The sequence below is a fragment of the Meles meles genome, chromosome 11 (genome assembly GCF_922984935.1).
Source record: "Meles meles chromosome 11, mMelMel3.1 paternal haplotype, whole genome shotgun sequence".
NCBI classification, from domain to species: domain Eukaryota; kingdom Metazoa; phylum Chordata; class Mammalia; order Carnivora; family Mustelidae; genus Meles; species Meles meles.
In genome coordinates, this window is record NC_060076.1 from 91179050 (window position 1) to 91205660 (window position 26611).

Below are 26611 nucleotides of genomic sequence, written 5' to 3' on the forward strand. Positions count from 1 at the left end.
TCTGTGTGAACAGTAGAGAGCTATCCAGATGGCAGGTGGAGACAGGTTTTTGCTTGTATATGTTTAGGATATTTCTGGAAGGACAACCAAAAAGATTCTGGAACAACAACAGTGGTTGCGCCCTCAGAGGCACACCTGATAAGTGCAAGTTCAGTTTGGGAGCGAAAGACACTGTCTTCTGGAATGCATCTTTGGCACCTTTTGAATTCTTTGCCATCAACAATTATTAGCTATTCGAAATAATTGAATTCGAAAACATATTCTCTGCTCAGAACAAACCCTTCCTCTCCTCTGCTACCCTGCATTTTTGACTCGCTCCTTTGCTGTGTTTACTTAACTCCATCACCCACAAAACCATGAGCAACTGTGTCCTTATAGGATTCCGACCCCCAGCATCTAGCATGTTGCTTTCCACATGGAAAGAGACTTAAAAAAAAAAAAAAATTAAAGCGGTGTCTTAAAGAATGAAGGAGACCTTTTCCTTGGAATCAAGTCTGGCCACCTTCACATCTGACCCTAACAGAGCAGCTAATTAGGGCTGCAAGAACGCGTACCCACTGATCCCGGGATTCCATCCGGGAGTACGCTTTCATCACTACAAAACGGGGAGGGAAAGAGAGGCAGAGAAACAGAGACAAAGGGGATGGAGGCCCGGACAGAGACGATCAGACTGGATTCTAAAGCAGTGCTAAGTAGCACCCACGTGGAAAAAACCAGAAAGGATCACGTGAAAGAACGGGAAGGGGATCACTGAAGTCTTAGGTGATCTAAACAGGGGCCGCGCTAAGAAGACAACAGCCTTGTGATAAAGTCCGCTTTAAGCGTTCTGCTGCCATTTCTGCCCTCGTTCCTGCAGAGGCCAGGACACAGGCGTCTGGATCCTAGAGTTAAATCAGGGGCTTTCACCCCAGCACACGCACAGTGAGCACTTCCTAAGGACAGGCCTAGAGGCAGGCGACATTTTTATTAGCAATAATCCCTGCCACCTTCTGATTATCTACAGATTTACCACCACATAATCAACCCCGACGTCAGGGAGTGCCTGGAGAGGGGGAGGAAAGGAGCTAAGAGGCTCTAAATCCCTCCTAACACTTGCTGCTTCCCTATCAGCACGATTAGAGCAGTCCACAGCCATCTGCGCCGCGGAGGGCTGGACTGCGGCTGTCCCTGGCCCCCGGCAGGCTGCTCCACGCCAGCGCCGGTGCAGGCCCCGTCCTCCCAGCGGCGGGGACCAGCCCAGAGACCCCACGACTGCCAGGAAGGCGGATCCAGGGGCCCGTTCCCCGCAGCCATGCTGAAGCAGAGCGAGCGGAGGCGGTCTTGGGGCTACAGGCCCTGGAACACCCCGGAGAGCGAGCAGGCTTCCCAGGCCGGGGCCGAGCAGGCTTCCCAGGCCGGGGCCGGCCCGCACCGCCGGAGCATCTGCTCGCTGGGGGCCCGCTCCGGCTCCCAGGCCAGCATCCCGCCGTGGACCGAGGGCAACTATAACTACTACATCGAGGAGGACGAGGACGGCGAGGAGGAGGACGACCTGAAGGACGACCCAGGCGAGGAGGCTCAGCAGCCCGAGGCCCAGGCCCCCCGGCCGGACAGCAGCCCCGACCTCGCCGCCGCGTCGTCCACGCTGAACGTGAACGTGGGCGGCCAAAGCTACCGCCTGGACTGCTGCCAGCTGGCCTGCTACCCCAAGACGCGCCTGGGCCGCCTGGCCACGTCCACCAGCCGCAGCCGCCAGCTGGGCCTGTGCGACGACTACGAGGAGCGGACGGACGAGTACTTCTTCGACCGCGACCCGGCGGTCTTCCAGCTGGTCTACAACTTCTACGCGTCCGGGGTGCTGCTGGTGCTGGACGAGCTGTGCCCGCGCGGCTTCCTGGAGGAGCTGGGCTACTGGGGCGTGCGGCTCAAGTACACGCCGCGCTGCTGCCGCATCTGCTTCGAGGAGCGGCGCGACGAGCTCAGCGAGCAGCTCAAGATCCAGCGCGAGCTGCGCGCGCAGGCGCAGGCCGAGGAGGCGGAGGAGCTCTTCCGGGACATGCGCTTCTTCGGGCCGCAGCGCCGCCGCCTCTGGAACCTCATGGAGAAGCCCTTCTCGTCCGTGGCCGCCAAGGCCATCGGGGTGGCCTCCAGCCTCTTCGTGCTCATCTCCGTGGTGGCGCTGGCGCTCAACACGGTGGAGGAGATGCAGCGGCAGGCGGGGCCAGGTGCGGGCGGCGGCGACCCGCGGCCCATCCTGGAGCACGTGGAGGTGCTGTGCATCGCCTTCTTCACGCTCGAGTTCCTGCTGCGCCTCGCCTCCACGCCGGACCTGCGGGGCTTCGCGCGCAGCGCGCTCAACGTGGTCGACCTGGTGGCCATCCTGCCGCTCTACCTGCAGCTGCTGCTCGAGTGCTTCACGGGCGAGGACGAGCGGCAGGGCAAGGGCTCGCCGCGCGAGCACGACATCGAGGCGGTGGGCCGCGTGGGCAAGGTGGGCCAGGTGCTGCGCGTCATGCGCCTCATGCGGGTCCTGCGCATCCTGAAGCTGGCGCGCCACTCCACCGGCCTGCGCGCCTTCGGCTTCACGCTGCGCCAGTGCTACCAGCAGGTGGGCTGCCTCATGCTCTTCATCGCCATGGGCGTCTTCACCTTCTCCGCCGCCGTCTACTCCGTGGAGCACGACATCCCCAACACCAACTTCACCAGCATCCCCCACGCCTGGTGGTGGGCCGCGGTGAGTACCCAGGCTCCGGCTTCCCGGCCCCTTCCCCAGCCTGGAGGAGGCCAGTCGGCCCCTTCCTGGGCGATCAGCGGCCTGCCTTGCTTTGTTCCCCGACTTTTTCCCTGCCTGGGGTAGGGGTCCCGGCTCCCTCCAGGGCTCTGCTGCCTCCGGCAAACAGAACCAAGCTGGAAAGACAAAGTCCACTAAGTAACTGAATTCGGCTTGGTCCCACGAGCTTCCGAATCTAGATTTTTTTAAAAGATTTTATTTATTTGAAAGACAGAGATCACAAGTAGGCAGAGAGGCAGGCAGAGAGAGAGGAAAGGAAGCAGGCTCCCCGTTCAGCAGAGAGCCCGATGCGGGGCTCGATCCTAGGACCCTGCAATCATGACCCAAGCTGAAGGCAAAGGCTTTAACCAACTGAAGCCCCCAATCTAGATTTAGTCTTATGTCATCGGACAGGCTGATTTTAAGAAGGATTCTGTGTTTGTGTATGTGGGACCCATCCATCCTCCTCATTCTTATTTGCCACTTGCCGAACACCTGTTGTCTGGTTTGTAAATTTTATCTGATTTCAGTATCACAAACTGTGAAATGGTTAGGATCGTGTTTTTTTTTTTTTTTAAAGAGGACAAATTGGAAGTGGCTTCAGATTCGAAGGAAACTAAGTTTATGCAGGGAAGAAGAGAGACTCGGCTGACCCGTGTCCACCCTAACCGAGATCCTGCTGCTTCTAGCCAACCCTGAGTATGGAGAGAAGCATCTACAACCCAAACCTGATCCAGGATCACTGAAGTTCCTTTAGGGTCTGGTATTATTGCCCCGTTCTACAGCTGGAGGAGTCGAGGTGCAGAGGGTTTGAGTGTAGACACCCACCTAAAGGTAGCAGAGTGAGGACCCAAACCTAAAACCATCCGAGACAAAATCCATGCCCTTCCTTCCTACACCCAGCGACTGCCTCTTTCAAGCTTCATGTCTAGGGCGTGCCTTGCCTAATTTGCAGTCTTTAAGTCATTTTTGTTGTTTTCTTTGGCATTTGCCTCTCTGTAGTAATAGATGCCATTTGCTCAAATATCTGCATTTCTGCTATGCTAGGCTAAATCCCCGGGAAATCCCTGAATCACTAGACATGCTGATGGATAAGCTGACATTTGTGCATAGGAAAGAAGTGGGTGTGTCATTTCTCTATTTGTAAAAGTAGATGGTTTGTAATGCTGTTAGAAACATTAAGCAAATACAACCAGTTTTTCCCATGTAAGGAACTGGTGATTTTCAACATCAACACTGGGTTTGTTAGAACCTCGAGTCTGGCGTGGATTTCTGAGCTGAATCAACCCAGGGCTACTAACAATGTAGTTCAGCGAGATGGAAGATTTAAATTTAGATTCTAGTTCCATATCTGCTAATAATTAACTGTGACCCTGAATAATTGTGAAACCTCACTCTCTTACTCCCTGTCCTAAGTTTTCTTGTCCCTAAAAAAGGGTGGCTACAGAGCCCTATAATGCAGTTCGTCTTCTGTCAGGGAAAAGTAGACCTCATAGGTCAAATAGGATTTGTGAGCTTTCTTCAGTGATGGGATGACATTAGGCTCTTCCCCATGAGCTAGCCCAGTGCCGCACTTCTGATCACATTCCCGGTGACAAAAGGTCATCCCCATAGTAGATAAACCATGTGTACAGATGGAGCTGATAGAGGATGCTTTGTCCCCAGCAAATGACATTTATTTGGAGGTGAGTAAAGCAGGAAGGGAGAAGAACAAATCCACATGCTGATGACACCAAGTTCAAGAGTCAAGTTTCCATTTAACCAAGTATCTTAGAAGACCAGCCTGTATGTAGGCGGGGCCTAGGGGACCTTCTGTACTATACTTTCAACCCAGAAAACTTTTAAAAATTTTGTATATTAATACAAAAATTGATAAGAATTCTATGGCTAATGAGGATTTTTCTTTTAAAAAATTTCTTGAAGCGAATGCCTCTTGATTCCATTTAATTTCTTGATCTATGTAATGTACAATGACCCTCAAAACTTTCAAATTACCCCCTTTTTAAGTTAACTAAAACAGTTTTAGTCAAAATCAGTTTTTTCTGTAAATTTTCCAATCAAAACTAAAATCGCCATTTAATTTTTATCAATAACACATTTTAACGATTAATGCTTTTGCCAAAGCGGGTTTTCTTTTGTGGACATTATCTCCATTGGGCACTATTTTCACAAGCCAAATTTTGCACACTTCTGCCTGTTGACCAACCTCAACCTTTACCAGTGGACTTTGTCTATCTCATTCTGAGAATTTCAGAGACTAGTAAAAATCATTATGAACTAATCTATGTTTCTAAACTAATCTATGATAACAATAGGAGCAGATCCCCCCTTGAACATTCAAACACTGCTTTATGCCCCAATACAGCAGAGATTAAGAAAATTCTTCCCCATCCTCCTGATGGCATGCCACACTGTGTACCAAGGGTCCATATTCTCATAGAGCAAAGAGAAGAGAATGCTGTCAAAATGAAGCAGACAGAATGCCTTGTTTCCCTATGTAGGTGCCAAATAAAAGATACAAAACATGAAGATGAATTCTTCATCAGAATCACAAAATCCATCTGACACATTCACTGAACTAGAATTCTTGGATCAATTCCAGGGCACCAAGTGGGTGATCTAAACACTAGGGATATTGGGTTATCAAAGGAACAAAAACCCCCAAAAGATGACTTTCTTTCTCTCATGCAGTTTACATTCTGATGGAGAAAGAGAATATATAGTTTCAGCTACCAGTGTGTCTCGTATGAGGTAATAGGATAGAGAGTGCTGGGTGTGGAATCCACCTTTAATAGGATGGCTGAGAAGCCTTCCTGGAGAAAATGACATGGAGCTGAAATTTTAAGGGTGAGAAGAAACCCATCTGTACAGACATGACTGAACAGAAATGAGAATAAGAAGTGGAATCCCAAAACGAATTCTGACACAGCCGTCTCCACGCCTTTTACTGATCACGTGTCTCGTAATTAAGATTTTTCTGAGCACACACCCATGATAAATATGTGTTCAGCTATTCATAAATTATGTTATTTATTGCTATAATAATGATGCATCACAAACGACCCCCAAAACAATCGCTTAAAATGTCAGCACTGATTTAGCTTATGAGTTTGCAAGTCAGCAGCTTGGGCTATTTTCAGCCAGAAGGTCCTTCTCATTTGGGCTGGTTCCAGTCACTCATATGTCTCATGATCAGCTGGGTGACAGCTGGGATGAAGGGGGGACTAGACCACATCTCCTTCATCGTCCAGCAGGCATGCACCCGTGGCCATGGCAATGGGCAGGAGAGGGATGCAGTTTCAACCATGTGAGCACCGTATAAGTTTCTGTTCATGTCATTTGCTCAACCCATTGGCCAAACCAAGTCACAAGGCCAAATTCAGAGTCCAAGAGCAGACCAGATTAGCCCACCCAATCTAGGAAAGTACTGAAAGGTTTTATGGCAGAGACCTTGGATGCAGGAAGATAGAAAGAATTAGGTCCACTGAATCGACATTTTTCCAAAGGAGATGCACATATGGCCAACATACACATGAAAAAAAAATGCTCAACATCACACATCATCAGGAAAATGCACATCAAAACTGCAATGAGAGATCACCTCACACCTGTCAGAATGGCTAGAAAAAGACAAGAAATAACAAGAGTTGGCGAGGATGTGGAGAGAAAGGAACCGTCGTGCACTGTTAGAGGGAATGCAAACTGGTCTAACCACTGTGGAAAATAGTATGGAGGTTCCTAAAAAAAAAAAAATTTAAAAATAGAAATACTGTACAATCTAGAAAATCCACTACTGGGTATTTACCCAAAGAACATGAAGACAGTAATTTGAAAAGATACATGCACCCCTGTGTTCACTGCAGCATTATTTACAATGGCCTAATTGTGGAAGCAGCCCAAGTGTCCATCAGCAGATGAATGGATAAAGACGAGGTATGTGTGCGTGCGTGCATGCACGTGCGCGCGCGCACGCACACACACACACACACACACACACACACACACAGGATATTACTCAACCACAAAAAAGGATGGGATTTTGCCATTTGCAACAACATGGACAACAGAGGACATTATGCTAAGTGAAATAAATCGGAGAAAGACAAAGGCCACATGATTTCAGTTATATGTGGAATCTTATAAAATGAACAAAGAAAAAAGCAGAAGCATATCCATAAATACAGAAAGCAAACCAGAAGTTTCCAGAAGGTAAGATGGGGGGAGGATGGGTAAAATGAGTGAAGGGCAGTGCGAGGTACAGGCTTCCAGTTACGGAATTCTAAATGACAGGGACGAAAGGGACAGCATAGAGAACATAGTGGTGCTGTCATCGGGGGGTATGGTGACAGACGGTCGCGTAACAGAATGTGTAGACCTGTTGAATCACCGTATTGTTCACCTGAAATTAATGTCACATTGTGCGTCAACTATATTTCTATTAAAAAAATTAGGTAATACAATCATTCTACTGTAGTAAGCTGCTCCTGTTCACATATGTACACATGAGGAAACACATCCTCACACGGATCGAGAGTGTCTTCCAGACGTCCGTGCTGTCTGCCGTGTATGCTCAGCCTCATTACAGACCGACTCTCCAAGCCGTTCCTCCGTGTGCCGCTGCGCTTGCAGACAACCCCCACATCCGTCTTGCTTTTCATCATCTTCCCTCTCTCTACGCCAAGGATCTTAAAACCTTCCTCTGTAATTCAACTCAAGGTTTTAAGAGGAATACAGTAATTGTCATCAGGGTGAATACCTCTACAGCTGCAGAACAACCCCCTGTGGACACTCACGTCTGCAAATGCTCCCGCGTCAGGATGGAAGAGAGCCCCGTCCTACTCGTCTGTCAAATGGAGATTATTTGTAAGCGCTAATGTAATAGGAAACATATGTAAAATGCTAGCCTGTAGTACATCCGCCATAAATAGAAGCTACCATATCTGTCTAGTTGATACTCTTTATCACGTGGAAGCCATAACCTTTGCTTTCAGATTCATTTGGGGGAAAATAAAAACAGAAGTGATTCCGTCTCTACTGGAAAAAGAGAGGCTGTAAGACATAGGAAGGGGTCAGCTCTTCTCTCCTGGGTGGGCCTCTGTGTGCCCAGATGAATAGGTAGGCACCCAGGGCAGCTCCAGCCACGCTGGGCACCCCCCTTAACCCTCCTACCCCCCCCTACCCCGCTGCCTGGGGGTAGGAAATGCATGGCCCAGCTCCGCAAGAGCAGTCAGCTCTGTGAAGATGCTGTCATCACTGGCCTCTGGTGTGGCTCTGTTTTAAAGCAGAAAAGGGCAACTAGACTGTTTAATGGGCCATTTCCTTCTGAGCCTCAAGAGTGAGTTAAAACTATAGAAACCAAAGAGAAAACTATGTCATGAACTCATTCCTTCAAAGACTAACAAAACTCTTCAAAAAGAAGATTTATCTCTAGCTGATCAAACAGACAATTGTGCCACAGAGACGTGCTCCTATCTTTGTTTTCCCAAAGCATGTTATCATTTCCTTGCAAATAGGGGGCACTTACGAGATCACCGAGATTTTATTTTATTTTAATGGATCGATGGCTTGCTTTAAGAAGACCCATTTAGAAGGTGCATCAGCCAAGTTAGGAAAACAGAGAAGAAAAGGTGGGGGGATATTTTAAACAAAAGGAATGGGACGCGGGGTTATAGATACACTCGTGTTAGAGGCCTGAAAGAGCAGCAAGGGGAAACAGAATCCAGAGAGTGGTTCCTGCGTGGAACAGCTGTCAACCCTAAAACTGGAGGAACAAATAGAAGGTCAAGTCGCTGGAACCCACAAGAACAGTGAAGGAGCCGCTGAGGGGCTGTCGCAGGAATTCCTCAGATGACGTCATGAGGTAGTGTCCTCTGCGCCAAAAGACGCCTGAGCCACGGCTATCTGCTTACTAGAGGACGGTGACAGCCACCAGAAGTGGGAATAGAGACGCTTAGCTCCTCACCTACCGCCGGTGTCCCAGTACTATCTCATTTGCAGAACACAGCTAGAAGCCAGTGAGCAAGGAGGTCTGGGAAATGTAGTTTGCACACTCCCAGCTGCGCGACTACAGGAAAGAGTACAGAGGGTGTCTTGCTTGGGACCGAGAGACAGTGGGTCGATGTGTGACACAGACAGCGGTAAGGGAGGCGGCATCCTCTCAGATCCTTCAGAAATAGCAAAGGAGCCATGAAATGGGGGCAAAGGCTCTTAGGCACTACTATGACTTTTTGCTCCTGTGGACTCCTGACTCTGGAGTGGTCCCCTTTTTAGACCTGTGGTCCTCCTGTGGGCTGGCAGGACTTGTGGGACACGACAGAGCTGTAGAGGACAGGGGGAAAGGACCAAGTAAACCCTTGGTGAGGTTATGGCATCACTATGGCATGCCTTTCTGCAGCTGGAGGAATAGAGCCCACATTTGCCTTAGCTTCTGCATACCTGCTCCTTACTGCACAACTTTCGTGCACATCAGGACTTTAACATACAGGTGAGGCAGGTTGGCTCTCATAAGGTCCTCTCCTCACCCATGACCTCATTCTAACAGTGCTTCTACCCCTCAAAACATTCTTTGAATTCCACTGAGGAGTTCTCTTTGGAGACTGTGATATGTCCATTTACTTCTTTGTAATCGTGCCAAATCTTCACCTTTTGGAGGGTGGATTTGATATTTTGAGATACAGTCAGGTCCCTTGAGCTTAAGATTGACATCTGGAGTTAACCCTTGAGGCAGCTAAGACTACTTGTTTCAAGGTCATGCCACTGAATTCTCTGTGCAGATTAAAACTCAAAGAGGAATTCCTCAAATATTTGTAGCCACAGCAGCATGGATAGGCTACATATAGCCTTTGAAGATAAATCCTTTAAAGAACATGCATTAAGGTGTGTAATCATTTTAGCCAGAAATCACAAGTCTTCAACACCCCCAAATTGTTTGGGAATGCTAGAAGAGGTGCTCGTTGTTTTGAAAAATCAGTTGTGTTCCCTGGGCTCCTACGTGCATGGATTTCTGGGTGCCAAAATTTCATCTATACCTCGCTCATTATGAAGGAAACAAACATTCCTTGCTGAAGGAGAAATTTCAGTATAGTCATTCTGCAGTTTGAGAGAAAAACGGGATGCTTGTCCTCCTTGCAACGTTTAGGAGGCCAAAATATGCTGATTAATGGGTGAGCCCCTCAGGGAAGGTCACATTCTGGCTTTTGGGACACAGAGGCTAGGGAAAATATGTAAGCCTTCCACGGAATGGGACATTTCCAGTTTATAGAGTGGCTGAGCCAGCCAGTGTTTTCGGGATATTAAGACAGATTGCAGGGATTCTGGTCATTTTTCCAGACCCAGCCCCTCCTAATGTGAGAACTCACTCTGAGGTCACATGTGTCAGTATAAGGGCTTTCCATTGTTAATGTTCATGAAGGGAGAAATGGGTTTGGGCTGTGGAACATGGAGAAAAGATCCCCAAAGCCAAGGAATTCTGCATTCCTCGTGGAGCCAAGGAGCAAGAACCACGTCACTGATTGAGTCCAACTGCCCACAGGACAAGGCAATGATGAGCTGTGCGTTTTGAATAAATTCTTCAGGACCAGTCACACAGAGCCCCCTAGCAGAAGAGATCTTTTCTCTAAAAATAAAGACCCAAGATATACAAAAATATTTAGACCATACTATGAGCATCAAGTACGTCATCTCCCTTAAGCCAACAACACTCTTTGCTTTTGACTCTCCAAAGTGCAGCCAAAAAAAGAAAAAGAAAGAAAAAAGTCGAGGTTGGGAGTGCAGCAAACCCAGTGAGGGACTGATCAGAAGTTGAAAATGGGCACTTTGTCTCAGTTCTCTTCCTCTGGATCCTCCTAGCCTCCTGCCTCCCATCTTGGCAGCTTCGGCCTTCTGCGGAGGCATCCTGAACTACCCCTTCCTGTCTGTCACTCATCCCTGTTCCCAGACGCCCCATAGGCTTCCTCCAGGGCAAGCAGAGCAAGCAACTCAGCATTCATCCAGAGGTATGAGGGCTGTGCTTCGTGACCTGTGGAAGCCACGGTTCAGTTCAGTGTACTTGGACAGAGACCTAACTCAGGTCCTTTTCCTCCGGCTATGTCCAGGGATGAGACACACACACACACACACACACACACAAACATACCTTGAGATTAACCCATGAGTAAGATCCCCGTACCACTGCCTGTCATCATCCTTCGGTGCCAAAATCCGGCGGCAGAGTGCCCCCCACCCTGTTCCCCACCCGTTCAGCAGGATCCAAGCAGGGGCCCGTTTCCACAGCCCATCGGGCTAATAAGCATGAGAACTACTAGCCTTATCACTCGCACCCTGCACCAAGCTCTCCTTCAATCCCTTAACACCCCTGTGGGGTAGGTACTGCTATTCTCCCTGTATTTCACAAGGAGAAACAAAGACAGAGGGCATGCAGGAGACCTGCCCAAGTCCCACAGCTGGGAGGGGGATTCAGAGCCATGTACCCAGATGCCCTCTGTCTCCTTAAGCTGGTCTCCACCGTCTTGCCTCTCTCAGGTGCTTGCTTGTTTTCTTCCCCCGGGGGAAGGGACAGCCCACCCTCAGCAGGTCCCTCGCAGTCAGAGGTGGTATGTCCCCCACCCCCAGGAGGACGTCAAGCTTTCACTTTTTCATGGTCTGGAAGGAGCTGTGGTTCTTATCAGCAACACCAGATTAGCCCAGCCGGCCTGCTTCTCCATTCCATCCTAACTAACCAATCACACTTACCTTCAAACCGACCCTTAAGTCAAAACAGAAGTGTTTACTAAGCTAAACACCACCTTGGTACAGGTCAACAGGCTAACTGTGCATTCTAGTACCATCTGCCAGAAAATTGTGGCAATACCACAGATCGATGCAGCACACAGTGCCCCCTGGAGTTGTGCAATGCACAGGACGTTTTTTTCCCCAACTAAGCTACTAAGCCCTGCCTACAAGCCTTCTAGTCATTTAGCTACTAGTCTGGGGGCTGACGGGAGGCTCAATACATGAGGCTTAGAAAAATGGGCCCCTAGAGATTTTCCCAGGTTTTCTCTGGCTCCACTGACTGATAACTAGTCTCACGGGTACCTGCATTTTAAAACAGAAGCTTGTTAACCTAAATAAATCTCTAATTAGTGGAATTCAAGGCAGTGTGCCGGAGTGATGGGAGAAATTTCATGCAGGATGAACATAATTTTGGTCTGTGATGTCTTACGGAAAAGTCCCTTTGCAAAACAATGAGTGTGTTTCTCCAGACATTTGCAATTAGAGCAACTTCATATACGATATCTCATTTGAATGACACAATAACTCCGAGAAGTGTTATAATTGTCTCCATTTTAAAGATGAGAGAAGCACCACAGAGGAGGTTGCTCACTGCCTTTTGTGGGCCCGATACTGGGTTAAGTGCTTTATACTCCTTTTCTTCTTTAGTCCGCAGAAAAAGATGAAGAGTTGGCTATGATCCTCCCGATTTTAGATGAAGGAACCAAAGCTCAGAGACTGAATATTTTGCTCGCGGGTGTTCAGCGGCGAAGGGTCAGAATTAGGACTCGGACCCATTTAAGGCTGGTTCCAAGCCCGAGCTCTTCCCAGCACGCCTATTATATGGGCAAATCCAGGGTCCCTGGTCCTAAAGCTGGCCCCTCTGAGGGGAGGCAGAGGCTAACATTTACTGAAGCCCATGTTCCCAGGAACTTTACACATTGAAGCTTATATGCTCTTTGCAACCCCTTAAGCAGCTGTGCTCTCCCCTGTATTGTGTGTTAAGAAAATTTGTAATAGTCAGGATCCAAGCCCAGGCCTCCCAGCCCCACAGCTTTTGTTCTTTCCATGATGCAGATCCTGCAGGCCAAGCTTCTGGTACCCCCTAAAGCTGGCTCACTGGGAGCTGTTACCTGACCTACGTGTGCCTTCAGGGAGACAGAGGACACTTTCCTGCCTGGTTCTCTCCTTGTCTTCTCCCCCGTCACACTGCTAACAGTTCCATCCCACTGTCTTCCCATGCAGGTGAGCCTCTCCACTGTGGGATACGGAGACATGTACCCAGAGACCATCCTGGGCAGGCTTTTTGCCTTCCTCTGCATTGCTTTTGGAATTATCCTCAATGGGATGCCGATTTCCATCCTCTACAACAAGTTCTCTGATTACTACAGCAAGCTCAAAGCTTATGAGTATACGGCCATGAGAAGGGAAAGGGGAAAGGTAGAGTTCCTGCAAAGAGCCAGAAAGAAGATGGCGGAGTGTTTGGCTAGAAGCCTCCTACAGCCCCAGCCAAGGCAAGCGAGGTGATGTTTCGAAGGACACGTGGCTAGTAGACCCCGCGAACCTCAAGGTTTTAGCCCTCCTTTGTATTATCGGAATGGACAGTACAAGAACACAGGAGACAGTCATACACAGCGGGCATCCAGCTCAGAGTTCTACTCCTGGAAATGTCCATTTGGGCCCAAACTGGGACTGCCTCCTTTGTTCTTTAACCGTGTTGTGGGAGTCTGACCTCCCCAGGGACACTGGGAGCGAAAACTTGAGAGGAGCAACACCTTCTCACGGCTTCTCAGTATTTCTGAACTTGGGTTGACACGAGACGAGTTTCCTTGACGAAGTAAAACTCCTGTTTTTCAGAGAGAAAGAGGCTTTTGCAGCATGAGCTTTAGTGAGACCAACCTCAAAGGCCCGGACCTACCGGATGTAGGGTTTAGGGAAGTTGCTTTAACTGTCTGAGCCTCAGTTTCTTCAACTGTAACAAGTAGGTAATAAGACCTACCTTGTGAGATCAGCATGGGCATTGGAGATAATCAATGTTCAATAAATGGTAGCAGTTAAAATTGTGTGAGTGGTTCTTATCTAGTACTCTCCAGACAGGTGGTTCTCAGCCCAGGGGCATATGGCAGCCCCAGAGCCCCTTGCTCCTGGGACATCTGGCCATGTCTAGACATGTTTTTGACTGTCACCACCGTGAGGGAAGAGGAGAGTGGCGACGGGCATTTCATAGGTGGACACTTGGGATGCTGCTGCAGGTACCGGACAACCCCGTAACTAAGAATCATCTGACCCCAAAAGTCTGGAGCCAAAGCTGAGAGCCTTCATCCAGACTGACCCAAGGTGGCCCCAGACCCTCCCTGTGAAACACTCCCAAGCGTGCCCATCACCCTCCCTGGATAGGCACCCTGGTATGTTGTCCCCTCTCAGGCCTCCTCTCCCTCACCTTTCCAGCAAAGAAAAAAAAAATATGTTTAAACCCTGCCCTTTGGACACCTGTTCTGGACCAAGCACTGAAGGAAGGGAATTCAATCCATGCGGCTCTCTGCCCTGGGCTGATCTGTGGGTCAGAAAACCAGTCCCCACTGGGTCCTGGTACTTTCTCGCGCTGTTCCTTCTCCTCCAAGTTTCTCCCTCCCTCCATGGGACTGCTGGAAATTGCATTTCTGGAAATTAAGGCTTTGTTTGCACTGAGCGGAGATCCCTCCTGTAACTAGGGCTTTTGCCATGCTGTCCATCAAGTTTCTCTCTCTTGGACCTCTCTTTGTAGGAGGAAAGTAAGAGTAATTGTTTTGTGCATTCTTACTGTGACAGGCACTGTGGGTTTTACTTCATAATCTGTAACTTCATTTCATCCTTAATACATCCCTAAATAAGGTACTACATTTCAGTTTGGTTAGGAAGGCATGCGTAGGCTCAGAGAAGGTAAGTTATTCTGCTGACACAGTCAGTAAATGGTGGGACTGGGTTTCAAGCCCAGGACCGTCTGACTGCACAGAGTCTAAACTTGTGGTTCTCTGTGTCAGCCTCATCTAGAAGGCTCGATAGTCCGAACGCTGAGCCCCAGCGCCCAGAGTGTCAGATTCACAGGTCTGAGGTGGGACAATTTATTTGCGTTTCTACCAAGTACCAGTTGATGCTGACATTTCTGGTCCAGGGACCGCATGTTGAGGACCGTGAGTCGGAATCACCTCACAAAGAGCTTTGAATACGAAACCAGATGTAAGTCTCCCCCTTATTCCGAAGCGTCCTTAACACCATCATAAATGACCTGGAGTCTGAAGGGTGGACAGAAGTCCAGTCCTTGGAAGGTCGCTAGATAACATACAGGACATCCAGGTAAATTTGCATTTCAGATAAATAAGTACTTTTAGTAGAAATATGTCCCAAATACTGTATCATATACACTTCCACCAAAAAACTATCTAGTGCTTATCTGCAATTCAAATTGAACCAGGCATCTCATATTTTTATTATCCAGCCAACATTAATCTACTGTTTCTGAGATACAAAAGGTCCTCATAGGGATGGAAATTACCCCTCAAGTCCTAGAACCCCACCCAAACAGCAAGACCCTCAGCCAGGGGACACTTATCTCTCCTCTTGCTAAATAAAAAGAGGGAGGAGTTTTGAATCTGACCCCTTGCCAGAAACCATGAACACAGAGTCACAGCACGCAGGCGGTCTGGAGCAGAGCTTACATAGCCGCCTGACGTGCTCTGGACAGCAACGGCCCCTCTGGGCCACGTCCAGCCTTCCAGCTCCTTCTGAGGTCTCCAGTGCAGGGGTTTGTTGACGATGTACATCAGGGCACAGGGAATAGGAAAAGCCAGTATTTGCCACATTCCCTCCCTGGGCACAGGGCAGAAGGGATGCCCTAATGGAAAGAAGTGGGGACTGGCCGGCAATATAGGCAGGGGAGCCTGGGGAAGCAAAGGCGCTATTCCAGGTCCCCGGAGGGATCCAGTGAACGGCAGTGCGCCATCCCCCACCCTATCTCACTAGGCATGTCTGCTCAGACAGCTGGGCTCCTACTTCCAAGACAGCGACAGGAACAGAAGAGAGTTAAAACCCAAGAGACTAACATTCCCAAAGCCCCACTGTGTGCCAGGCACAGAAGCAAAATTATTTCACTGGACCCTTTGCAGCCCTAGGAAGTGGGTTTCAAAGTTGTCGCTTACAGAGGCTCGGCCACACTGACCCTGACATAATCGTTGGATCTGGATTTGAACCCTGGCTCTGTCATTTGCTAGGAGGTTGAATCAAAAACATCTGAGGACTGGTGATTCCCTACGGTTCAAGCTAGTAGTGGTATGATCACTTGATTTCTCCAGGCCTCTGTTTCTGCATCATTCAAGGGGAGACCACAGTGCCTTTGTCGGGCTGTGTGGTCGCCACACAACAGTGTATTAGCAACATTTGCACACGTGTCAAGAACTGTTAGCTGCAATGATCACCCGGAGAAGGTGACATCACCTGTTACCAAGGAGAGGACCTGCAGGTGAAGAGTTTTTGGAATCCTGTTTCCAGCCCTTTGCCCATCCAAGGCCCCTCCCCCCGAGAAGGATCTAGACCAGTTTGTCCGATGGGACTTTCTGCTACGCAGCCCGTGGGACTGGTGAGCACTTGAAATGTGGCTACTGAGATTCAGAAGCTAAATTTTTAAACTTCATTTCATTGAAAAATTTTTTTCCCCAGGTTTTAAGTCTCCGCACTACCCAGCACGGCGCTCAGACTCACGGCCCCAAGCAGCAAGGGTCATATGCTCTACCGACTGACCTACGGGTGCCCCTCACTTCTGGGAAACTGTAAATGGTCATACTGGGCAATGCAGTCATGCACCTTTCTTCTGCCCTCATGGGGGCATCCGCTCTGAGGCCCAAGGGGCGTTTGGCTTTAGGGAGGGGAGTGGGTCTGGGAAAAGAAGAAAATGTGACAGTCCCCTGTTCTGGCTCAGAGCTGGAGTGGGTTTCCAGGACAATAAGGACAGCACTGGAAGTAGAGGCCGACAATCTGTGACTCGTGGCCTGGAAGGGCCTCTTGAAAGCGAAGAAGAGAAATCCAGCAAAGCACGCACAACAAAACAAAGAGCTCTCTCGAAGGACCACGCCTGTCATTTCAGTGGGTCGCAAGCTCCACCCTGAGAAACTTCTGGGCCCCCTCACTTGGGCCAGCCCAAGACCATATACCATTTCCTTCAACTTCTAACCCAAACTGGATCAAAAACACTTCCCTTATTTTACCTCAGCTCCCAAGATATAAGCAGACATGTTCACAAGACACCTTTCTTAAAAATAAGGGAAAATACTAAATTATCACCTAAAAATGACCATATTCCCCAAGAGCCTAGGTCCAGGAAAGTAGGTTTAAGTTTTGTTGAGCTTCAAATCTGCTTCTCTTAGGCAGATGCCCTGCCCCCCTGAATCAAGATGAAGGTGGTTCCCTCTGTCTCACTCCTCCCCCTTTTTCCTCCCTGTTCCACTCCGATGGGACTTCACAGCTCATGAGTATTCTACCTATATGTCTCTTCTGTGCGCTGGGCCTTCTCCATTTGTTCTTCTAGACTCGTTATTCACCCTTCTCTGCCTTGTTGCAGCGTCCAAGAGGTCTGTCTCCTGCATCGGTACCACCCAGACTCCCTTGCCCTCTAGTAAAGTATCAGCAGTTGAGAGGAGAGAACATTCTGGGCATTCCTCCCCACCCTGTGTGTGCGCTTGCGCCAGTGTGTGTGCATCTGAGTCCCTACAGTGAGCCAGCAAGTGAAACAGGCCTCCTGTCCGGCCATAGCACTCACAGGTTCCAGGAACACCTTCCCCTCCAGTTGTCCCTTCAGGCCTCCAAGTGCTAATGGCCTCTTGTTGTTGCTTGTCACTGAGTGTCTCACCATTCCTCGCTGGTCCCCTTAATCCTCAACACACCTCCATAAATAGAATATTATCTTTCTGAAAAACCCTGTGAGTGTTTCAACTATTTCCCACCGGAATCCTGATTGGCGTCTCTTGAGAAAAATATATTGAGAAAAATACATTGCTCTATTCTTCCCAGTCACTACTGTAAAGATGAGGTATTTTAATCTGAGGATTCGTGCCTCCCCGGACATCATTCCAGACTGAGAAGCACGGCCGTTGGGTGTACAAACGAGGAGCCTATCCAGCTCAGAGTTGTTTGGAAGGCAGTGATGACTGGCATCCTTAAGTGCCAATAAATGATTCATGCTTCCTGCCAAAAGCCTCCGGCTCTGCTCTCCTTGGGAGTTTTCAATGACAGCCTGTGGAGCTCCCTTCCCCTGCCCCATCCCATACATACTAATGGATTTTCACGACTCCATGACCGAACACTGTGCATAAGATAAATGAGAATATACACCTACACACACACGTGTTGGTGTCCTCTGAAGACATCAAGGAACCATCTTGGCCAGGCTCCTATCTTTACTTCAGTAAGTTTTTATTAACCTTGTTTTGTAAGTGATAGAACTGAAACCCAGAGAAGCTAAGAGAAAGGCCCAGAGACGGCAAACATTTGTTTGCGGGCTGCCACCCCTTTCTGTGCCCATAGCAGACATTCTTAATCAATCACGTCACTCCTTTCCATTAGGGAATCTTCTCATCACGGTTCTCTAGCAGCCAACTCCGATCTGTCCGAGCTGACGCTCAAGACCTATTTGCCATCCTAGCACGTGCTCGGATTTCAAAAATTAAGAAATCAGTCTCTGTAGCCTCCTAGTGCATTCTTCTTTTTGAAGGATTTCCCTACAAATCCAGAAAAACTGCAGACCGTGCTCATGCTATCCTTAATACTATTAAGCCTGGGTAAATGAAATTCCCTGAGTTCCAGTTTCCTTATCACAATATGGGGATTATCGAGACCTTCTGGGGAGGATTAACCGCTATATGAATGAAAGGCACCCAGCGCAATACCGATCCTAGAGCAGGTGTTCAGTTCACGGTAGCTTTCATCATTCACTTTCTACAAACAGAATGTCAGTGATGTTCATCGGCCAGAGCATGCCCCTCTGTGGTGATTATTAGTGTCCACGGTCACTGGGCTGTCCACAAATATTTTAGCTCTCCTTGAACATGAGCATGGTAGACTGAATTCCTCCATCACATTCAACTTATATGGGGCCAAGTGGCTTGCCTTGGCCAAACAAACATGAGCAAAAGAGATGTGTATTACTTCTGCATAGTTACCAGTCTTCCTTTTTTCTGTGTTACTCACCGTGGAAACATGTTAAGCTAAAACATCCATCTGCCAAAGTCTGTGAATAACTACGATCAGTAGAACCCCAGGTTGACCCCATTGGACGTGTAGTTTAAAAGAACTATGCCTTCTTTGGGTCAAGTCACAGATTTTGGATTGGTTCTTTCTGTAGCCATAACTCATCCATTTGGTGAATACTTATTTTTTGTATCAACATTCCAGGGAAGCTGAAATCTCTCCATCTTACTCTAGAGAAGTGACTTGAGAAATATTCATGTGTTTAAATGTTCATGTCTCCCGATGTCATTTTCTACAAAGGGCTGGATGGTAAGTCAACTTAAGATTTATCAAATACCCACGATGGGCCAAGCATCGCTATGGTCACTCTATGTGAGCTAACGTGCGCACTCCGCACAATGTCTGTCCCATAATAAATATCCAAATTCACGTTAATCATCGCGTCATCGCGGTTGTCACTATTATGCATCATCTCCAGTCCTTATGACGACTCGGTGAGGCAGGGACTGGTATCCCCACTTGATAGAAGAATAAACGAAGGCACAAAGCAGTTGAGCCATATTTGGAGCCACAAGGCTTCAAAGGCAGAAAATAACGCAGCAAGGATGTGAACTCAAGGATGCCTGAGACCAGAGCCCTTGTTCTTCCCACGCTGCCTCATACACTGCCCAGTAAAGACCGCCCATTGTTTGCAGAGCACTTCCCTGACACCTCTGCTTCCCATTGGTGGGCTGGGTACTCACATCAGACCTGTCCCTTGATTTTGCCAAATACAACTACTGTAGGTTAATTCAGCGAGGATAGAGAGAAATTGGCCTCCCCTAGGTCAGCTCAGGCATGGAAATTAAAACTTGGCATGTGGAAAAGGATTGTTTTTCTACCTGCCTCAGAATTCACTATCAAGAGGATTTTTTCCCTCCCTCCCTCCCTCTTCCTTCAAATTTCTTTGGAATCTCTAGGCTGTCACTTATTTCTGTTTCAGACATGGCACAGGGCAAGGGACCAGTGAGAAGTTTGCCCTCTTCTGCCCGTCCCCCTAGAGCTGAGGCCAAATAGGCCAGAACAGAGAGAACCCAAACACAGACAGACCCACCAACTGACCTCAACTCACTACATCTTCCTTCAGGCCATTTATTTCATTAGAGCACAGGATGCTCAAGGGAACCTCAGGAAAGGGGACAATTTCATTTTTCCCACACCTTGGAAATTAAAATTCTTTCCAAAAAATAATTTGCTTTGTTCTTCGAATAAGCTAAGGAGAGGAGAAAAGGGGTCAAGGAGTGAGAAGAAAATGAGAGGCAGGAAGGGATGGAGGAAGGGAGGGTGGCAAGGAGAATGTTACATAAAACAGGGGAAGAGAGGGACATTAAGATGGGAAAGAAGAACAAGGACAGAGTCGAGGAGCAACAGGACGGATTCATGGTTTCATGAGATCAGCAACCCATCTAAATTTCCATCTTTTTTCAAAATTTTAATTGGTACTATATTGCCTGCCAATCTCTCATATCTGGAGTGTTTCCTGGGGTTCCCTTCCCTGAGCTCCCAGCCACGCCCTTGGAAAAGGCTCAACGGCTCTCACAGTCTAGTTCATAACTGTGGTTCATCTTGAAAGGACACAAAATAATGGAAAGGAGTAACTTTCTAGTCCAACTGACTTGGGTTCAAAACGCAGCCCTAGCATCTCTTTTCCAACAACAAACACTGAGAACCACGCATGGGCCAAGCACTGTTCTAGACACTGGGCTGTAGTGAATAGATTCCTGCCCTCATAAAGCTTCCATTCCACAGAAATAAGTAAGAAGGAAAACAAGTGATATTTTAATAATAAGGACATTGCGGTAAATAATCCGTAGAGAACAACAATATTCGGGGAAGGGCACTTTTAAATGAAAGATCGTGGCAAAGGACGATGCTGGGGCAAAGCCTTGAAGGAGTGGAGGAGTGAACCCTGCAGCTATTTGGGGGGACAGAGCAAACCTCAAATACCAACACTGGGCCAAGATCATACACTTAGCGTGGGCCTCAAGATCGACGGATTGTAGGCCCTGATGCTGTAGAATCTTTGTGGTTCAGACAGAACAGTGAACTGGAAACAGGAAGTGATGAGCAAAAAGTAGGACACTGGAAATTGACTTTAAGGTACAGCTTTAGTTCCCTTAGCGACATGTTCTAGAGTAAAGGCATGTGCCTGGAGATCGGAAGTGAAGGTAAAACCATTGAAGGGAGCCAGAAACCAGCACATACGAAATGCCATCTGTGTAGGTATTGTCACCAAGAACTGGACGAGAGCAGAGTTGGAGAGAGCGAAGGGGACCTGGGTCCTACTCTTCAAGGAATTTGAGGGAAGGGCCCAGAGATCACTAGAAGGTTATGGTAAGAAGGGAGAGGGATCTGGAGATTAGCAAGTCAAATCTGGTTCTGGCTTGGAGCGGAATGATGTGGAGGCAGCAGAAAGGAGCAACGAGGACACCTATCTTACCCCAGGTCTGCTTACAACAGGTAACGGCTGTTGGAATGGAAACCACCACCCCCACCACCGCTTGAAAGGACTGCAAGGATGGGTCCTCAGGGGAGAGCCAGATACCAGTGAGCATCACCACGTCCCTGGAGGGTACCACGGGTACTTAATGGGCAAGTGGCCCACGGAAGCTGAACAATATACATAGAATAGCCCATAGATTGGCCAACCCAATGGTGCCTGCGTTACAAAACCTGGAATACACTTAGGAAGTGAGTGCATCCAAAATTCAAAGAGGTTAAGGGTACAGGGGGAATTACTGACGTTTGACGCTAGTTCCAAGGCCCCCAGGGGAAGTGTTGTAGAACTTGGGTAACAGTTGGGTGAGAACAGGGCGTGTCGGAACAGAAGTTCAGGCGCTGATCCCGGAGGCCCAGGCTTCCCACGGTCACTCTCACAAACATGGAGGAGGGGCAGTGAGACTGGCCGGCTGGTCTCGGGGCAGGTGGTGGTGCAGCTGTGGGTACAGAAGGTGGGGGCGGGGCACGAAGTCCTGGATCCACCGCGGGCTCACCCTGATGGGAGCAGGGCGTGGGGGCAAGAGGGAATCCGCTCTGGAGCACCCAGTGCTTGGAATTCCCTCTTGGCCCTGGAGACTGGCGGAAGGCAGGCCCCACATTCCAAACTCCTCTTGACTCCTGCCATGTCTAAGCTCTGTGTCCTTGGGCCAGTTACTTAACCTTGCTGAGCGAGTTTCATAATCCATGAAGTGCCCAGGAATACCTACCTCACAGGGTTGTCGCAAGGCTTAAAATGAGACAACGGACAGAAAACATCTAGAAGATAGAGTCTAGCATGTGACGGGTGCTCACTGATATCAGGCCCATGGCCTGTGGCTCAGGTTACACATATCTGAGTTCAGATCCTGACTCTGCCTCTCACCAAGGGTATGACCTGGGGCTAGTTACTTAACCTGCCTGAGCTTCACTTTTTTTTTTTTTTATATTTTTTAAAGATTTTATTTGACAGAGAGAGATCGCAAGTAGGCAGAGAGGCAGGTAGAGAGAGAGGAGGAAGCAGGCTCCCCGCTGAGCAGAGAGCCAGATGTGGGACTCAATCCCAGGACCCTGAGATCATCACCTGAGCCGAAGGCAGAGGCTTTAACCCACTGAGCCACCCAGGCACCCCTGAGCCTCACTTTCTTGCCTGTAAGATCAGGAGAGTGATACCAGGCACGCTGGTCTCCTGTAAGGAATACACGGAAGGACGATGGAAAGAGCTGTAAGGCCTTGCCTTCTCCTTGCTAGAAGAGACCCCAAAGCACAAGAAAGCAATTTCCTCCTTTTCACCCCTATTTCTCAAGTGAATCCCCAGGCCTCTGTGTTCTGGGCTCCCCTGTCCCAGGGAGAATTAGGAACTTCTTAAGCTGTTTTCGGTGCTTCTACCCGGGCCTTTGTGTGGGAGGCAGGGCACACAAAGGGGTAAAGTGGGGTCATACTAAACTGGAGGGCAGCAGCGTCTGGAGTCAGGGGTTGACACTGTGCTATCAAGAGCCCAAACCCAGGACAAGGGAGGGCAGTTTTCTGGGATGGGGGACAGAAGCAGCCTGGGGTCTGCAAGGAGAGGACAGAGGCCCAGATGGCTCCTAAGTCAGACATGGAGAGGTATGGGACTGCTCCTGGGATAGAGGCCCCCAGTCCCGCCACACTGGTGGCCATTTCCGCAGCCTGGAAGTCAAGGGCACCCTGTCATGGGTAGAGCAAGCGTGCTGCCTATTTCTTTCCATCTTGTTCTTGGCTCCGAGCACAGCAGCCCTCCTGCTCCAGATGCCATTCGATAGCTATGAGTCAAGGTCGCTCTGCACACAGGTGGCCCTGGAGGTCATTTACCGTTTCAGCATGGTGGGGGGGGGGGGGGCCACTGCCTCACCAGACATCGTGGGTGGCTGCAGTGAAGTCATCCTCCCTCTAGGGTGGCCTACTTTTCAGTGCGCCCTCAACCCAGCCTCCCAGTTCCAAGCTCTTGATTTCCACTCCTTTCTTGGTGCCTTAGAATCACTCATCCAGGTAAAACTCACTGAGGATTAGGTTTTCCCCCTGTAAAATGGGAAGAATTCCTATGACACAGGATGGTTGTGACTCATACGGATAATACAAACCCTTGAAACGGATGTGGCAATTAGCAGATCCTAAATGAACGGCAGAGGTGGTCATGGGGAGTGGAACTAGTGGAACAGGTGGTAACAATAACCACCACGACAACAGGTAAAGTGCCGGCCGGCCCGGATTTAACCAGTCCCACGCTCCTTGGTATTCTGCTCCCTGCTCCCAGCTTCACCAGAGACTACCTTGGGTGACTTGGGTTAATGCCCTAACTCTCTGCCTTTGCTTCCCTATCTGTCAAATGCAGAGAGTTCCATTCATTTCAGAAAATGCCCTTGTAGTTATAAAAGTCCCTAGAGAACATCTGGTCTCCTCCTCTCTCCTCGGCCCCTCATTTTACAGAGGCAAAATTTGAGGCCAAGGACATAGGCAGCCTGCCTCGCTCATCAACCGAACACTCTTTCCAAACCCACATGACCTTCGTCTATCTTTGCTCTGTTTTGTTTCCTGCTGTGGGCTGGGAAGGTTGGGGGAGGAGCCAGCTATCTGGAAATGTAGCATTCTCTTTCCTTGAGAGGCTTTTGATTTATTAGGACAACAAGATAAATCCGTGCAAAAAGAGAAACAAAAATACAAAAAACTCCAATAGCGAAGTTTAAAAATGAGATAAAGTATGAGACGTTCTCTGAAAAAAATGTAAGGTATTTGTATAGACAAACTGTAGTCGTTTCCCTACAAGATGGCTCAGTGACCCCACTTCTGGCCATTCACACCCTTGCGTAGTCTCCTCCACTTGGTGCCAGGGCTCATCGGGGCGATGAACAGACTCTAGCAGGAGTAACGGAAGGCTGCACCAGACCTTAGGTAACAGAAGGCTGCAGCTTCCATCTTGGGATCTCTCTGAACCACTTGCTCTCGAGGAAGCCAACTGCCATGTCAGGAGGACATTCAAGAAGTGACAGAGAAGCCCATGTGGGTGATCCAATCAAAAGCTAGAGAAGAACTGAGTCCTACTAATAATCCCACCCTCGGACTGAGCAGGTCCACCAGCCCTCGGAGCACGCCGAAGTGACAACCTGACAGCAACATTAGGAGAGATCCTAAGCCAGAACCCTAACCTTGCCTGCATTCCTGCCGCACAGGAGCTATGAGATAATACGTATGTGTTGTCTCAAGCTATTAAATTTGGGATAATTTGTTACGCAGCAGTACAATGCTAATACAAAGCACAGACCACCGTCATTCGGCATTGAGTACCTACTGTGTGCCAGCCCTGTGCTCCCCAAAGAAAACGTATCAAAGACTCAAGACAGAAGGTCCAGCTAGGAATTACTACAGCATTGGGCTGAGCCTGCCCTCGGACTGGTCCCTTGGGAAAGGGTGGGCTACACTGATGGAAAGAAAGCAGATTCCCTGAGAGAGTTTATCAAAGGAAAGCCACGGTTTCTTCCCCAAAATGAGATCACAAGGTTCCTACGTGTGCCTGTATATAAAGAAAATGACACCTGAGGACCATGATGGGACAGGGCTCCAAGACACGGCTGCCTTCTACATGGCCCTTAGAAGGAGGCAGATTCTAAAAGGTTCCCGCACAGGCAGAAATAAAACAGCTCCTGTGGAGCAGAACCTTTAGCTGCTCCCATGGAAAAGCCTGGCTGCTTCTGTGAGCTAGGTCTGAGTTCTACCTACATTATTTAGGTCACTTGCCCATCCCTGAAATGGGAATAGAACCTTTTCTACCATCTCAAAAGGATGCAGTGAAGGTAAGACAAGAAAATGCTTTGTCAGCTATAGAACAGCAAATATGATAACGATAACAGAATGAAATCTTGTATACATGGTGGCTCACCATACCAAGTCAACGAACGGTAGTGTGTTTTCCTCTTAATAGGCTCAACTCCAGGAAAAATATCAAGTAAAATCACGGTGGAAGGTATTTTCTGTCTGTGCCTAAGTGTCACTTTCCTCCCAGGAAGGCATCAGCGCCCTGAAGCATCCGCCCGCATCCTGTCCCTCCTCCACCCAGGACTCACCCAGTGAAAAGCAGAGGCCTCTCTGCACCTCTGCTGTGCTGAGAACAGGCAGGATTTGGATCCCCAAGCAGGGAGCCACGGGGCAAAGAAGGCCCAACAACTGTCTCACTAGGATCTGAGGACGCTCAGACTTGCTCAAGGCATGGGATGGAGTGATAAGGACCAGGAAGACAGAATGGGTAGGAAAAGAAATACAACATCTTCTTTTTTTAAATCCCTCTGCCTAGGGCCTGGGTACGGACTTCAATTTCCAACTCTAGGATCAATGGGGCAAGGCAAAGCCCATCAGGCGTGCTTGTCTGGCGAGAACAGGGGCTGAGGTCTACTACAGGCTGAACTGCGTCCTCCCAGAAGGTGCTGAAGTCTTTACCCCCAGAGTCTGTGAATGTGTGTAAGAGAGGACAGTTTTCTGTTTGCATTTAAAGTCTTCCAAGGATTGTGCTCGCTTCGGCAGCACATATAATAAAGTCTTCCAAGGATGGAATGGTTGGGTGGAGGCCAAGTGTGCCTTTTAGCACAAGACATCTCTACAAGTCACAGAATTTGAGTTTTGTGTATCTGCTTCTTCCAGCTTCCCTAGGGGTGAGCGGAGGATACAAGTCAGCGGGTACATTTCTACAGGGGCCAAGACACTATGTTCCAGACCCACAGCTCTCTTTGGATAGGCCTGTCTAGCTCCAAAGCTCAAGTCTAGACTATCTGTCTTCAAGAAAAATGAATGGAATTCTTTTTTTTTTCTTCTAAATATGCCCAAGTATATATATGGGGAGGGGAAGATTTTTTTCGTGCTTGATCACTGGACGGTGGGCAGTTGGTAATGACTACATTTTCTGCCAAGTTCTTGGTGTACAGAATTTTGCCTTGCAGATTTTAAATCCACACAATTTAAATCTGTCAGAAAAAATAGTGAAAATAATTTTAATGAGCAAAAAGGTAATTAAGTGTCCTTTCGAAAGAATGTTAGGTATTTAGAGGAACTCTCCAGGGTTATCTGATTCTGAAGACGTCTGTACCTTTCATTGACTATTTTGCAAGTCTGTAGAGCTAGAAGCTAACTTCTGGAGGTCTAACAGGACGCAGATGCTTCTTGTTTACAGAAATGCAAAAACCTGGAGATGAAATGCAATGGATTGTTACCTTATGGGTACTCAACATTTGGATCTTCTTGTAGCATATTTCGGTAACATTTCATTCTATCAAGAAAAAGAATAAGCCCCGTCTCCATTATTCCTTGAAGAAAAATAAATATTTTTCCCTTCAAAGAAAAGGAATGGGGCCTTGAGATATATTGCCAGCCAAGGAAGGG

At 48.6% G+C, this 26611-nt stretch overlaps 1 protein-coding gene across 1 annotated transcript; it reads left to right on the top strand.

Annotated features, from left to right (window-relative positions):
- The first annotated feature begins 1291 nt into the window (after positions 1-1291).
- Positions 1292-13024, top strand: KCNV2 (potassium voltage-gated channel modifier subfamily V member 2). The gene is made up of 2 exons (XM_046023335.1): positions 1292-2713; positions 12743-13024. The coding sequence occupies exons 1-2, from the start codon at positions 1292-1294 to the stop codon at positions 13022-13024; spliced, it is 1704 nt and encodes a 567-aa protein (XP_045879291.1).
- The last annotated feature ends 13587 nt before the right edge of the window (positions 13025-26611 follow it).

Excerpts from the sequence above, each read along its gene's own strand:
- KCNV2 (XM_046023335.1), top strand. The coding sequence starts at position 1,292 with ATGCTGAAGCAGAGCGAGCGGAGGCGGTCTTGGGGCTACAGGCCCTGG. Across the intron at positions 2,714-12,742 it reads ACGCCTGGTGGTGGGCCGCG|GTGAGCCTCTCCACTGTGGG; the intron begins GTGAGTACCCAG and ends CTTCCCATGCAG.